Source organism: Lagopus muta, chromosome 6 (assembly GCF_023343835.1).
Source record: "Lagopus muta isolate bLagMut1 chromosome 6, bLagMut1 primary, whole genome shotgun sequence".
Taxonomy (NCBI): domain Eukaryota; kingdom Metazoa; phylum Chordata; class Aves; order Galliformes; family Phasianidae; genus Lagopus; species Lagopus muta.
Genome location: NC_064438.1, coordinates 12968763 through 12985114, shown reverse-complemented (window position 1 = coordinate 12985114; position 16352 = coordinate 12968763). Strand labels below are relative to the sequence as shown.

General features: G+C 41.9%; 1 protein-coding gene across 4 annotated transcripts in view; it reads right to left on the bottom strand.

Annotated features, from left to right (window-relative positions):
• Positions 1–310: 310 nt before the first annotated feature.
• The window catches only part of OSBPL5 (oxysterol binding protein like 5), a 161889-nt gene continuing 145847 nt past the window's right edge, over positions 311–16352 (bottom strand). For 3 of the 4 annotated variants that reach the window (XM_048948406.1, XM_048948408.1, XM_048948407.1), the window contains exons 13-22: positions 16103–16199; positions 15045–15143; positions 13546–13643; positions 11938–12027; positions 8688–8824; positions 5588–5773; positions 4929–5067; positions 3611–3740; positions 2927–3029; positions 311–1643 (exon numbers count right to left, since the gene is read on the bottom strand). In XM_048948406.1, the coding sequence (XP_048804363.1) occupies positions 1508–1643; positions 2927–3029; positions 3611–3740; positions 4929–5067; positions 5588–5773; positions 8688–8824; positions 11938–12027; positions 13546–13643; positions 15045–15143; positions 16103–16199 (1215 nt within the window). In that variant the 3' untranslated portion in view covers positions 311–1507. The remainder of the gene's footprint in view (positions 1644–2926; positions 3030–3610; positions 3741–4928; positions 5068–5587; positions 5774–8687; positions 8825–11937; positions 12028–13545; positions 13644–15044; positions 15144–16102; positions 16200–16352) is intronic. The other variant, XM_048948405.1, reaches the window with a different exon arrangement.

Genomic DNA, 16352 nt, shown 5'->3' with positions numbered 1-16352 from the left:
TCATATCAGAGAGTTATGGTTTTCTTTCCACACTGCTATCTTTTTGCTATTATCAACCTACTTCCTTAGCATTAAGGTTTTCTAAGTCCAAGGTAAGTCTGTATGACAGTGAAAATCATGGCATCCACTTTTCTTTCTCTTTTGAGGAGGTCGCCGCAGCACAGTTTGAACCAGATGAATACCAAAATGCTACTGCTATTCTAAATTATTGTGTACAGCTGAATCCCTATTCATATAGTTTCTCCTCTAAAAAGCACAACTGAAGAGTCATTTGCTGATAAGATACACAAATAATTTCTCAGACAGCCACTGAAAGTTGTGTGTAATTTTATTTCAACATATCAAGCACAAACAGGTTTCCCCTACTTGGGGAATATGACGAGGAATGTAGTTAAAAATTTGGAAACATTTACATTGAAAGATAGCCCAGACTGGCACCACCACTAAGTATTTTAAGGCTGTATATATAGCAGTACTTACCACTTGGATCTACTTCAGGCCAAAAAAGAAAGGCTTAGTATAGTCTGCAGTCTACAGAAAATATTGCAAATCTTTTAGAAATGGTGTAAAATAGGAAGACTATTAACAGATTTGAACAATGCAGTGGCAAAACCCTTCCTCCTTCTTGACCTTTCACAATAAAAGTGCCTACAACAAACACATGTACACCCATTGCTCCCATCCTTCTCATCTCTCCTGGGGCAGTGATTCTTCTCTACAATGCTTTTGTGTAATATTATAAAACAGCCATATAGCAAATAATAACAATAATAGTATGTGACCAGGTTTTACAAACAGACATATCTGACATGGTGCTCCATGGGCCCGGTGCAGGACACCAGTCAGCTCTGGAAGCGAATCAGGAGCTTTCACCGAATACTTCTCATTTCCTAAAGAGGAATGGCACTCAGAAGTTGTGCATATTTACAACTACCGTGGAATGGAAAACAAAATATCCTGAGGTCCCGTTCTGCGTGTGTGTGCTGACAAAACAAATTATGACCTAATATCCTGGGGGGTGGATTTTTTGGACCAAGTATGCTCCCTCCCATAATTAAATGCAGCCAGACGGGCACAGTGAACATCAGTTCTGTACAGCTCCCCAGCTATACTCCCTTCCTTGGAGAGCTATAAACCAGGCATGTGTGCCTCTTTTAAAACACTCCTGTGTTTTACCATTTTGGGGGTACCAATACCGGTGGGTAATTTGTAATTGCATCAGAAAATGATGAAACGTAGAAAACAAATTGCACGATTAAAGCTACATTTGGCTTCAGCATTAAGGCCCATACAGGTTAAGAGGTCCTTGAAGATGTACATGTAAAAGGCAAAAATGACATAATCTGCAGGAACAATGTTCCTAGGTCCCTTTTCCACCTTGTTTTTCAACTTTCTTCCATCTCTGCTGCGTTGGTTCTAAAGTGCTTTGGTGCCTCGCTGGACTCATCGTGTGAGTGCCCCCCCTTCCTGCAGCCAGTAGTCGTTATTGCTGCCAAACATGGTGCATTTATTTGAAGACATAATTAATGAATAGCTGACATGTAAGAAAGATGCAAAGGAGAAACCAACAGCGAGAGTCCAGCAGAAAGCTTCCAGAAGAGACCTTCCTGTGGAAGGATTTTTTGTTCAGAGCGCTGAGGTTTCTGGAAGAGAAAGAAATATTTTTATTTGCATGGTGGAAGGAATGAACGGACACCCAGAGCCCCTGAGCTTCCATACAGGCAGGGATCCCAGCACTTAAGAGGCACCCTAATGGGTATGGTACTGCGGCCTACAGACTTTCCTCTCCCCCTCTTGACAGAAAGTTTAAGTACTTCCAGGTGCTGCTGGATCAAGTAAAGCATGCTGGCTGGCACGAGGAGGTGTAACGTCACAAAACCTAAGAAATCTCTTCCTGCAACACTACTCACAGATCATAGACACAGGATGGCTTATGTTGGTAGGGACCCTATAGATCACCCAGCCCCATCCCCTACCATGGGCTGCCCCCCACCAACTCAGGCTGCCCAGGGCCCTATCCAGCCTGGCCTTGAGCATCTCCAGGAATGGGGCATCCACAGCTTCTCTGGGCAGCCTGTGCCAATGCCTCATTGCCTGCTGAGTAAATAATTTCCTCCTAATATCCCACATAAATCTCCTCTCTTCTAGTATAAAACCATTCCTCCTTGTCATATCACTATCAAATGGTATAAAAATTCAGTCAAGAATTAGTTCTGTACACTTCAAAGAGCAGCAAAGAACAATTAAAATCATGTAAGCAATTGCCTCAACATCCAGAAATGGTGAGTCTAGCATATGATCCTGCTCTATTGATAATTTTGTAGAGCTGGATAATAGTTCTCATGCACCGAGGAATCACCAAGGTTCCCTGGATCGGATACAACTGGTACCATACCTGCCTCACCCTGCCCTGCCCTACCTCCCCATAGAAGTCTGCAATGCAGAGGCCCTCTGCCAGCAGTAGGTTAAGCAGGTGCACTCCGTTTCCCTCAGTGAACCTAGCAATTCACACAAAAAGAGAGACTGCAGTGCTTTTCACACCGTGAAGCTCAGTATTCAGACCATGTGCCCATGTCTGCAAATCAAGAAAGTCGATAACACACTCAATAGCTGATGAGATTTGTTTGCAGAGATTTATTTATAGCCAAGACTCTATCTATCCCCTCCCAGCTTCCACAGCAGTTCCACAGTTGGGAGTGCCAAGGGAAAACATAACATCCTGCAGTGATGCTTTTTGCTCCCATAAGGAGAGCCTTACAAAGAGATTACCATTTCAACTTAGGGTTTGTTTTGCCTTTCCAGTATGCTACCAGGTTACCTATTAAAGTAGTTGTTAGCTGCACCTGCAGCTGACAAGGACGCTCCAAAGGCCACAGATGACTTTTACCCCATTAAGGTAATTGCTTTGGTGAGAGAAAATTATTACCTGTGTATTTCCTGTTGGGCTCTCTGCAGAGATAAGACGGCTGAACGAATTTCCTTCAGGTGATTCATTTCTTTCCCACACTGAGTGCACAGACTACCAAACCCTGTGGCAAAGTATTGAGAGACAATAATGGCGGTGGTGACAAAACAAACCAGGCTCATCTAGCAATTAGGTGACTGCAGTGAAATCATCACAGTCAAGAGGTATCCTTTCAGAAGGAAACATGGAGAAAAAGGGAACAGATGACAGAGTCGTCCCCCCTTGGTAGGGGTCCTGTGGCACTTGTCTGGGGGCCCTTTCAATTTCTCAGGCAAGTCTTTTACAGCAGCTTCCCCAGCTAAGAGGAGTGGAATGGAGGACTTGCATCTGACCCCATCTCTGAAGTATTCACGGTTATTTCCAACAAAGACTGAGAAAGGGGAACAAAGAACGAAACATGCTTCCTGTGTGCTGGAATTTCAGTGTATTTTTCCGGTGTGTTTGTCCCAGGCCCTTATGGCATGGACATCATAAGGCAGGAAGAGGAGTAGATGTGCATAAGGAAAACACAACAGCAGAACATTCTCCGTGTTTGCCTGTGGGCTATGGATCTGCATTGTTAACCAGGTTGGAAAATGTTCAAGAGCTGGCTCAAGGAATAAGACACCAAAGGAAGAAGAACATGAAAGTTTGACCCACTGATACCTAGATACTTGCCATCATCATCTGACAGCTCTTGTACAGACTCCGGTGTTGAACAGCTGCTCTCTGTATTCTGGCTGTGGTTGGATGGCTGATCACTGGTTTTACGACGTCTGCAGTCTTTGGTAGATCTCTGGATAAAACAGCAATTAAAAGAGACACAGTCACGACCAAATTGAACACTTCTGTTTGGTTTTAAATGGTATAACTCAAGGTGCTGGGGAATATCTCTGAGATTGCCAAGTTTGATGGCTTTTTCAGCAGCTCCTGGTAGTTGGACTTCTGTCAGCTAGTTAAGGATATTACAAGCTGGTTAAGGGTATTACAAGCATGCTCCACACAGAAGCACTTCCTCTAATGATAAAAACCTTCATAAACTCACACAAACAATTCTTGTCCTAGCTGTAACTGACAGATAGTAGTGGTGAATTTTGCTGACATGTGTACCCACCAACTAGATCCGTAAGAGAAAGGATGAAAAGAAAAACTTAAAACCAAATTTTCAAGGAATGATTTTTCAGGAATTGTCTGAAGGATTTAAAAACCACAGAACTTTTATGCTTGATTTCTTCAAGTAGATTAAAAGTTCCTCCATGTTTCTTGAATGGATAAATCAAACCCATTGTTTCCTAACACTTCTTGCTTGAGGGTCTGAAAAGCAATTGTGAACCTTATGAACCTCAACTTTCCCGCTGTTTCAGAGACGTTCCCATTTCAGTGTATTTCAATGCATTTTCCAAATAAGACACAAGTTCTTCAGTGTAACATGGATTAACATCTTGCTAGTTCAGCAGTTCAACATTTCCAAAATATTTTATAACTGAATAATTAACATTATACATGAATAGAAAGAAAACAGATTACTCCGAAGAAGAAAGCAATGGTATCATCCTTACTTAATATAAATGGTGATCACAGGTTTCTTGTCCTGTCTAAGAGTGCACAAGTGATAAAGGCAAACGGCCAAGTCCAAAACTTAAACTGCAGGAGCAGCTGTGCACTCCAGTACCTTGGCCATATCCTTACTGTGGGAAGTTCTCTGCTTTAGAAGCTCAGCTGAGTCACACACGAAACCCAACATAAGAGTCATTGTCAGTAACAATGTGTGGAAAAAATGCCAGAAGAAATAGGATGTGTCAAGCAAGAACTGTACTTAGTTAACGGTTGTATAATACTGCAGGTCTAGAGTGGCAAGCTGTATCTGCACAAAACAAACCTTTCAATCTGTGCTGTGCTTAGATTGAATGCAAATGCAAATGCTGCAGACAAGGGCTGGTTATCTACACAATTAAAAAAATATTTCCCCAAGCAAGCTTCTTACCTTGTGCCGCGTAATTTGATTGTTTATGCATGTTGTTTTATGGTTTGACATCCTTGTAGATAAATGTCTTTCCATGGTCTGCAGTATCCCATTCTTCTCAAATTGGGCAATATCATTCAAAGGATCCCAAGGTCTTAAACTTTCAATACCAAAAGAAAGAATATCAGAAAAGGAAGAATAGCACAAGGAATATTAAGAGCAACACACAAACTCCACATGCGCTATGGGATAAATTCATCCCAGACAGTAACAAGAGTTGCCACAGATGCTGGGTGTGGAGTAGCAGATAATTCTCTACATACACAGCTCCTAGAAATGAATGAGTCACCAGAGGCTTCGCCCTTCATAGCTTGGGAGGAGAGCACAGTTATGAACTGTACTTGCACAGTGCAGAAAAACTTTTCTAAATGATTCCACATTTGATTGCAGCAATATATATTTCTGCCAATGGCACAGATGATTTTCCATTGCCAATCCACCAATTCCAGCTGTTCCCAATTTGTATCAGAAATACGCATCCAACAGAGCTCAGAGAGCACAAACCCCAGGTACAGTTTGGGGAATGGCAGGACCAAATTATAGGTCTGTGATCTCACTTGCAGCCCTGGGAACCCGAGCAGAGAGTTCTGTTTGTGACCCCCTGTCCCACCACCACTCACTCCTCGTATTTGTAGCGCCATTCATTAGTTGTGGAATCATGCTGGAAGAGCAGCGGTTTCCATTCCGTGCCATTCTCTCTTCGCTCCCGGGCAGCATTCCTCTGCTCCTCCTCCAGCACAAATTTTTCCTGTGTTGCCTTGTGTTGATCACCTTTGTTTATTGCACTCGTAACGTGCTGCCAAAGCCTACAAATAAACAAGGAAACAAGTTAAACTGCTTTAGAAACAGCACTTTATTGTGCCAGCTGGAAATCTAGAGCAGACACTTTTCTGGTCTATTAGTCCTCCAGAGGAACTGCAACAGGATTGGCTTGCAAATTAAATGAATGTTATGAAAATAGCAACAGTGAATGCTGTATATAATGATCAGGGGAATTTTCCCTCAAATAACATTACTAGAAACCTTTGCATTAATATCTCTCTCCAAAACACAGGCTTTATATTTAAAATTTGGAGGCAGTGGAAGATGAATTTACGTGCAAGGTTTGCTGCTGCATGTGCAATGTTGTATTTCAATACAGGAATAGCAGGCAGATTTGTCAGAAGCTGATTTGAGAAGGAATGGACACATGCTTATGCTTGCAAATGAAAAGCATGAACACAGACTTTCACTCATACTTCTGTTTGCTGCCAGAAAATAGTGGTTCTGCCACATTACATCTCACTGAGCCTCTGTCTTGAGGAGGGGATCTAGAGAAAAATTACCACCTTTTCACTGTAGCCAAGATGTGATAGTCCTCTCTACAATTTCTCTAACCTTCATTAAACATTCTAACCTTCATTTAAGGTTGGAAATACTTCTGATATAATCTTAGTTCTTCCAGGACAGTACTGGGTGACTTACTGATTAGAATAGGGATCAGAGACCCAGGCTGTTTCAGCTCTACAAAACACCATCTCTATCTTTAGAAGCTGAACGCACTGCTGCATTTCATTTGAAGCTTGCCATGAGGCTCCTAATTTAAAAGGGATACTGATTATTTCATTGTATTTCTATCACAGTATACGAACACAACACTTCTAAAGCAAGGAGCCATTTAGATGATCAACTGAAAGCAGAGGGACACGTTCTTGCCTCGGCACATCATTCCAAATTTCTTGTGTATGAATCTTTGCTCAGAGAAAGAAAGGAAGGAAACTAAATTTAAGCTCAGAGTGACGAAGGTGGGGGCGGGAAGAACAAGAATAGTGATTTGAGAAAATAATATGGTGGCATAAAGCTAGCTCTCAGGAATGCAGCAGTTTAAAGAGTAGGTCCTCGCACTGAAGAACTCCAGAAGGATGCAAATAGTATCACTGGACAAAGGGAAATTACTCCATCAAGAGTTGTACATGTCAGACAACGAGGCTCATCGAGGTGAGCTGCATATTGGCATGTGCTTCAGGGATTCTTGAATGTATGTGAAAATAGATGATTGTCAGCACTGCAGGAAAGACTGTGCAATTCAGGCGGAACATAACCTCAATCAGACGGTAATTTATGCACGCACATGCCAACAAAATTGGGAATTCTGTGGAATGTCTGATAGAGATTTTCAAAGTTTTCCTTTCTGCCTTCTGCCCTTGGATGCATGTGCCACTGTTAATCTCCGCTCTAGCAAAGGGAGTCAAATGGTACCTATGGAATTAAAGAAATGGAGATTTTTCAATCCCTGCAGCTAAGATTTCTCTCATAAAAGAATCCTTATCAGAAATTTAACAACAAATCTGCTCCAGTCTAATCTTCAATAAAGGCAATTGCACTAGTGTAAATTACAAACTTTGACTTTATTGCCCATAATGCTCACTGCTGTCCAAATGAAACTAAATGCTCACATGTGTTTATTTGCACTTGGTCTCATTTTCTACCATGAAAAAGGAAATCATCTTAATGTGATGTGATGCAACACAGAAATTAGAAGTCCACAGGCAAGTGGTCAATCTGCAGAGCCAGGAAGCAAATTGCATGTGCTGGATTGGGGTATGAGGTAGAAGAGTTAGCTGGTTTGAATGCAGTGCCACATGATGTCAACTTATCTGTTCTTCCCCAAGAACTAGCTCAGGGATGCTCTGTAGCCTGCTGCATCAGGCAGTTACTTCTTCCATTTCCTAAGCCATACGCCAAGACTGCATTCTCAGGTAACCTAGATTACCTTAAAACATCTGGTACAGAATTTGAGATCTCAGCTGAGATAATGAGACACAGTTAAATATCTTTTTATTTTTATACTCTCATAAAACCCTGTTCTGTGCTTCAAACTACTGCTCTGCTCATTCCAGGACTTTCTACGTGATTCACATAATGGCCAGGGTTGGAAGGAACCTCAAGGATCATGAATCTCCAACCTCCCTGCCACATGCAAGGCCACCAACCTCCCCATTTAATACTAGACCAGGCTGCCCAGGGCCCCATCCAACCTGGCCTCAAACACCTCCAGGGACGGGGCATCCACAGCCTCTCTGGGCAGCCTGTTCCAGCACCTCACCACTCTCTCTGTAAAGAATTTCCCCCTGACATCCAACCTAAATCTTCCCTCCCTCAACTTAAAACCATAGCTTGTCCTGCAGTTATCAACCCTTTCAAAGAGTTGATTCCCTTCCTATTTGTAGGCTCCCTTTAGGTACTGAAAGGCTGCAATGAGGTCAGCCCGCAGCCTTCTTTTCTCCAGGCTGAACAAGCCCAGCTCCCTCAGCTCCTCTTTGTAGGGGAGGTGCTCCAGTCTCCTGATCATCTTCGATTCCTACAATTAGTTTAAGAGCGTGTGGTTGAAACAACCCTTCCTAACAAGACAACTGATCCCATGTTGACATATTGCCCTTTCACATTATGTTCCATTGGTTCTAAGAGACTCCAGGAAGAGTTATTATTTCAGCAGACAGAACGTAGCTTTCACCATTTCTAGGTTCAGTTTCCTGGTTATTTCAGAGCTATACTTCACAGAAATACTTAGAGTTAATAGACTGGAGCAAAACAGGTAGCTGGGTAATAACATATGCAGGCAGATTTAAGTTTCTGTATTGCATTTCTGTATTGCGTTGAGGAATCAGAGCCTTTGTAGTCCCTGCTGAGTTCCTCTGCTTTCTGAGGAAGTGGCAGTGAGACACACCCAGGGCTTCTTACCTTTCTGACTCAAAGTCAGTCTGCTCCTCAAATAACACAATATGGCGCTTCAGCCTCTGTTTTCGTACTTCACTAGTTGGGTTCCAGAACACTTCTGCATTCCCATTTTTCAACTCATTTATATGTACTTCCCCATCCTGAGAAGAAAAAAATAGGTGAAAAGGTTAATGACAGTGAGAAACACAAGACAGAAAATAATAATATCAAATGGAAGCAGCTTCTGCACAATGGTCAGGAACAGGACTTGGTTAGAGAGCTTTTTCCCCCTCCTCTCTTCTATTAGATCTCACTTGTCATTTCCTGAAAGTTTCTAAAATGAGTGAGGAGAGGCATTTCCTGAAACACTGGCTGAATTAACTGGAGGAGAGCTAGAAAGAAACCAGGTTCCTTTTGTCAATCTTGTGCCCAGAAAAGGCTACATACAAAAGCCCTGATGCGTTATCCTTTCCCTGCTTCTTCCCTAGATATATCAACAAGCTCCCATCTCCTTCTCCAATCTTTCTATTTTTCATCGCTGAAATCTCATACAAAGATGACTGAAATACCATCTTTTCTAGAAAGAGCAGCTAAATCTGAGTTACTTCTTCACATTATTTTTTTTTTTAAGCTTAGCCAGCTTTTTTGTTTTTTTTTTTTTTTTAATATAGCTGGTGAATTTCATTTAGTACTTCACAAAATGATTCTGGTCTTTCATCCCTGTTCCTTGTCACTTTACTTGGTAACCATTAAGCAACACTTCTCCAACCTGAGGCTCGCCAGACTACCTTGCTGTGTCTCTCCTTAGACTTAAGCCTCTTTCTAGCTTTGCTCACAGACACACTAATATCACAAAGCCAGACTGGGTAGTTTACAGAACATACAGTGAACAGCACAATGCTGACTACAAGTGACTTAAGCACTGCTGAACAGCATACATATATTGGTGCTATTCAGCTGCCTGGCCATGGTAAGAGTATCACACAGACCTTACTTTGGTCATTGCTATTTGCTTAGCCTAATTTCCTTGCATTCCAGCTGCTGTGTTTCTTCCCCTGCCACAGTCCCCAATGCACATCTTAGTTTTTTAAAGTCCTATTTCTCATGCCTTCTACCACAAAACTCCTTCAAACCTGAGGGATTCTCATCCCTCCTCAAAGTCTCCTTCAGGACTTCCTCTGCTATACGGGGCTGCTGAATCACAGCCTGAACCTCTGATTGATCACCTGAGCTGAGCAATGAGTCAGCCCTGGGAGCACAGGTGAAGGCAATTCTCCTGTGCTGCAGGAAGGGGTGGAGCCTGGCTCTACCTCTCCTAGACCCATTTAAGAGCTGACTGCCAGGAGGGAAGGATCTGTTCTGGAGATCCACTCCACTGGAGTTTACCATGTGAGCTCAAGATAGGATGACTGTCCTTCTTTCCTACTCTAGTATAATAATTACATCAGCCAAACTCCTGGATATACTAGATCATCTGTATATTCATTGATTGTACACTCTGCCATGTCCTGAAGCACCAATTCTAGGACAGTCTCAGGTCCCCAAAAACCCTCCAGCTGTGTGTGGGAGGAGCCAGGCACTATCAAATGTGTTAGGAGCACCTGTAGGTGACACATGAAAGCCCTCACCTGCTACTTTGACTCTCGTGTAATTGGCTTCCCTTCTTTATTCAAGTGGGTTTTCAAGGCCTGAGGCAAAGAATTAGTTTTTTATCTGAGAGGGTCTCTATCAGGAAACTGAACAATACCAGAGAAAAGCCTGTAGAACTCAGGAGAGTAGATGAGCACTCTCAGCAGGGAAGAAGCAGAACAAACCACATCCGTACTGCTGCACGGCAGCTACCCTTATTCACAGCATGCAACTCCAAATTGTAGCTTATGGAGGCACTCTTTCAAAGCTATTTAATTTCTTCCATGTGTCATTCTAATTTTGTGCACCATAAGCAACTAGCACAAAGAGAAAGGGAGGAATAAATTATTTTCTCACTGATAAAAATCAACCACAGAAGGCAGGAAGCAGCGTGTAATCCTGTGGCTTGGTTCCCCAGGAAAGCCACTCAATTACATGCTCTTGTACGTGGTGTTCAGAGGACCCATTGAAGACAACGGGGCTAGCAGAACTCACAATTGCCAAATCTCACCTGGCAGGAAAGTTAGCTTAGAATGGAAAAGCTACCAAGATACACGAAGCCAACATCCTCGTGCACAAACTGAAAGGACAAACCTCCCTAATTTCAAATAGTCATCAGCTTTTTATGCAAAAAGGGAGATTGCTAGGGGAAAGGAGTCCAGCTGTGATTCTAGAAAACTACTCGACCAATGGCTACACTGTAGTCCTCGCTATAAAAAAAGGCTTTACTCAGGCACACTTCACCTATTTTAAATGCATACATCAGAGAGAGATAAATGTTGTCTCAGAAGTAACAATTTCTAAGGACTGAAAAAGGACAATAGGTCAACTGTAATGAAAATGTAGGTGCCTAGACGTAGCTGAGATAAATACATAAGTAAACCCAAAGATGTAACTGAGGTAAATACATAAGTAAACCCAAAGCTAGGGCTTCTGTCTCAGTTGCCAGGAGGTACGAACTGAAGCTTCAGTCTATACCATGCAACATTATTACTGATGGACTTCAGCTTAAGGATGCCTTTGACTGGTGTGCTTGTGGATGTCAGTGTTCAAAGGTGCTGGCTGGTTTGCTGGTTTGAATTGTCCATACACATAGACACATCTTAATCTGTTTTGGTCCTTTATCTTATCAACAGAGAAATAACAGTCTCCTACCATAAAGACTTGTGAAAATAAATAATTTTAAAACCCATGAAACTCTTTCTTGACACTGTTATAGCTAGGGAAGTACTGAACATAAGGCAAAAAGAAGCTTCATGACTTTCACAATCACTTGAAGGCCAAAAATCTCCCTTCTTTTGTGTACTGCCATCAGGGCCTGTCCTAGGCCTGGGACCCTAAATACAGAACCACTGGCTTCAATGGAAATGCTCCTCACAGGTCTCAGCTTTGGTCCAGGATCTGGAAGCGCAAATGTTACCTCCACTGCAGGTGGTTGGGACTATGGAAGCATAAATGACCTTGAGAGGTGAGGACTAGAAAGTTCGGTATGCCTGTGCTCCCTGAGGATGGTGTGGGGAGGCAGAATTTAGCCCTCTCTAGGCTCTTCTCTGAGGCTGGGAGCCTGCCAAATGCTGCCAGCCCTCCCACACATCCTGCTGCCACATGCATTTAAACTGCCAGAAACTTTGATTATCTGTGTTACCCAGTGTCCATCGAGACTTGCTAACACTTCTTCTCCTGATTTAATCTTCCCAGAGATTTGATTAATGCTTGTGCTGCCACCAAAGAAAGGCTGTCAGGGGAGAAAAGAAAAAATACCATCAGTTTGGTGAGAATGAAAGGGAGGCAAAGACAGTTATTCAGTAGTGGGGAAGGAAAAGTGCAACCCACAGAAAAACAGAATGGATCCTAACACGGATTTAGACAATCTAGCACTGCACCCTTCTTCTGCCTGCATAACCAAAATCACTGTGTGAACTGCAGGAAGGGAGATAAGTCTTCTAGTACATTAACATTCAGCAGTGCAAGGCACCACCTTCATTGCAAGTAGGTTTATGTCAACTAGATATCATGATGTATGTATACAGCCAAGTTTTTCCTATCATCCAGAATCACATTACAGTTTGCATCACTTTACTTGCAGAAAAGGAGAAGCAGGAGTGACTTTTCCTGCTTATGGGAAAGCAACAGCAGTGGGCCACTACAGATAGTTTCATTTGTGTTAAGTCTCCAGTGCAAAGAAGCCCAGCAGTTTCAAACAAACAAACAAACAAACAAACAGAAAAAAAAACAAAGAAAACCACCACAACAACAAAAAGGGTATTTCCAGAGTCAAGGAAAAGATTCTCAGAACAATGGAAAATTCCCCTCATCTCCTGCCTGCCAAGCACAGGAAACCGCAGTGATCCTGTGACCAGTTCTTCCATTCCTGCCCCCTACGTCAGGCATTTTAGCTGCTATGTTCAATAATGCTTCTGCATAATTTTTTATGCTCCCCCCAAAATCCCTACCTCTCCAAATTTCCCACATTTATGTCAGCTAATGCTGCAACTATAAAGTCATGCAGGCTCCCAGTTTGCCATGTTTCATTTTATGCACAGGCAAGAAACAGCTGGAACAGAAGGGAAACAGATGCTTCTTAGAAAGTAAGTTAGCTATCCAAGAAAAGATGTCCTAACTTTCTCTCCCAAGTTTCAACACAAGTAACTAAAGAAATACCTAAACACATCTCCATTTTATCTGCATATGATAGATTGCTTTCTAGGGGAGAGAACTGCTATGTGAATAATTCAGCATAAGGCAACAACAGTTCAACTTCAGCATGACAGCCTCTCAAAATCAGATGCCAAAAATGGGCTCTTCCCTTATCATCAAGGCAAGTTTCTGTAGCCTTGTACACTTAATTTTAACACCTGCTAGGTATGAGTATGAATGTGACAGTTACTGGAGAGTTACACTGAAGATCCACATCCTGACTTGCCTCAAAATAGCTTGCACATCTCACATTATTTAGTAACCAAAAATAATTGCACCTTTCAAAACAGAAGCCACATTGTCATTGCCGGACCATCAGAAGCATCTGACCAGTAGCCAGTCAGCTGGTAGTGAACAGATAGTGTATAACTCAGGCTTAATCACCACCAAACTGTAGTAGACATGACTTACTGAGTGATTATGTCTCCTCTCTGCATAGGATACCCCTTGGAGGATACATGCATTTGTGGGGCAGAAATAATGGGGTGTGTGTGGCCAAATCTTGCCTGGTGTACAGGGGCAGACCCATTCAAAAGGAGGTCAAGATGTCTCTCACCTTAAGCTTGAATTCCAGTTCTGCCCTGTGGTTAGTTTTCTCACAGTCAATGGTAACTTTTCCTCCAAGCTCCATTGTCATGGTGCCATACAAAATTCCTGAAAGAAAAAAAAAACAACTATGAAAGGCCTCAGTTGAAATGATCTGCTTTCTGAACTCAAACCGGATCTCACTGATGTGTTGTGACATTTGCTACTTGGTTTTAAGTTTTTAAACTTAACAGGAACTAAAGTTTCTAGGAAATGAGCATTTACTCTAGGGACAAGGAAACCTCCCTGAGTCCATATTCCCCATTTATTACATCAGCTAGGAAACAGCTTGGCTCAAAGGTACTGACAGAGCCTGCGTGGCAACTTGAAAGTGGGACAGGGCAAATCTTAAAAAGTTGTGCCCAGGAACTTCATTTATGCTTGTGCTCTACCTGTTTCTCATAGAGTGGTTAGGGCATGCAGGAGCTATAACGGGATTCAGAAGAATCTGGGGGACTAGCAATTGTGTAGAGCATTCCTTCGTATGCCTGCTTACCTTTTTCTGAGAGGGTTATTTGTAGAAAAAGAAAAATCAGCAACAGAACTTTACACACATGAATAGCTCACAGAGAACACAATTTAAAGAAGTTACTGTTTTCAGGTTGCTATACGTGCCACAAAGATTAGCTTACAGATCAACATGGCAGAATGAAAAATATGCAAAAAGCAAAATTAGATCAAATCACAGGAGTGATTTTATTACTTTGGTTCCAATGCGGCCAAGGCTAACTTTCTAAGGAAAAAGCCCTGGAGGTGTTCCAAGAAGGCTGGACGGGGCCCTGAGCATCCTAATCTGGTAGGGTCAGTGCTGCCCACGGTGGGGGGTTGGTACTGGCTGGGCTTCAACTTCCCTTCCAACCCAAGCTATTCTGTGCTTCTATGATTCAAAATGCAAAGTTACAGCAGGGAATCAATTGGCAGCCATCCCTTGGGCTTCAGCGCACATTATGCTCAGTAGAGCCAAGATAGTATTGTTTTCACACACAGTAACAAGTACCCAGCCTCATGTAGAAAGCTGGTGCACTGTGGAATATCACAGATTAATGAAGAAAGCAGAAGTGAAGTTAGGAATTTTTAATCCTTTATTTTCAAAAAGCCAGACAACATATTAATTTCTACGTTAACATTAGAAGAATTTTATGCCCTCGAAATAAATGCTCTTTTCACATACACTTTACCAACAACAGTGCATATATAGAGTATTTTACACTTTCTACGTAGTGTTGAAACTAACTTAGAGCAAGTCAAATTCCATCCTCAGCTCTGTACAAACAAAGCAGAAATACTTCTGTTAGGATCACCAGTCCTCTGCTGAGCCCTGTGACTCATGTACAGAACAACTGCTTCCTAGAACTGCTAATTCCTGCAATTTGAGGTTTTTGAAATGGCAGAAGAGCCAGAGCAAAGTTAGTCCCCACAATACTATGTTATTCTTTCTGTTTCCTTCCTATTCGAACAGTCATAACTTACCTTTACAGTGGGCATATGGCATTGTAATTATGTAATCTTCCCCTCTGTTTAGAAACATAAGCTTTGCCTTCCCATCCAGCAATGCAGAAAGTGAGTTACCTGCAATTTAAAAGAACAAAACCACTTATGTAAATAATTCTTGATATACACGGTCATTCATCTTATCCTACACTGGCAAAATATGTACACTTAAATGCAGGACGCTAATGAAAGAAGTAACATGAGATGCAAATAACTGAGGACCCTGTAAATCATTTACAGCAGAAAGCATGCAGTTCTAATAAATTCTCCTCTGCAAAGCTCTCCTTTGCTCTGGTATTTAGCTCATGTTGCAGAGAGGCCATTAGATTAAGTAAGACACTTGCGGGATGCACTATAGAAGAAAGCAGCTCCAATGCTTTAGAACTCTTTCAAGTGTTTCTGTTCTCACAACTTCTCTAATATGTAGTATTCCAAATAAATAATTTCACCAGAAAGACAGAAATGACTTTTAAGAAGTGTTTCAGCAAATACAACTGCTAAAGGTAGTACATAAAAGGTGTTCATCTAAACAGAAAACTATTTTACGTAGCAATGCTGTTTCAAAGCCTATAGTTGTACTGTCCTTCTGGAGGTTTCCACTCTTGGAAATCTGAGAGCTAGATAAATCAAGAAGTTAGCATTCATACAGACAATTGTTGCAAAAATCATCTGGATTATCAGCTAGCTATAAAAATCCTCAACTGTGAGTGTATAAATATAACTTGACAGCAAAGTGTCCACACATCCTTATAAACCTTTGCTTTTGGAAGAGCACTTCTTTAAAGCTGTCAAGATTCCTATCTGATACACTTGTTTAAAGCAAACATTAGTGTGATTTCTCTCAGAAATGGCAGAAAAGGGGAAAACCCCAGAGAGCTAGGAGAGGGAGTCAGGGCATCCTAGCAGATGCTCCAAAACTTTTTTGTTCTTAACTCTCAACATACACAGGAGTGATTGGGAAAGAAAACAACAACAACAAAACAAACAAAAGCAGTGTAATTATGTTACTTGGAAGGCGCCTAGGATTAATGTCTTACCATAAAACTTGGATCGAGCTAGAATGCTGCCAGTAATGCAGAACCCATCCTTCCTATTGCTGACGTGAAAAGCTGACACTGGTGGATGATGGGAGACCTGGAAGAAATAAACATAGGCACAGATGAGCAGTTTTTGTAAGTTAAGCAGCATCTTCAGGAGGTGTTGCATACATCCAGAAAAAGTGTAAAACAGAGATCACAGTACTGAACAAGTTCCTCTGAGCCCTGTTCATGCTAATGTTAACATGAA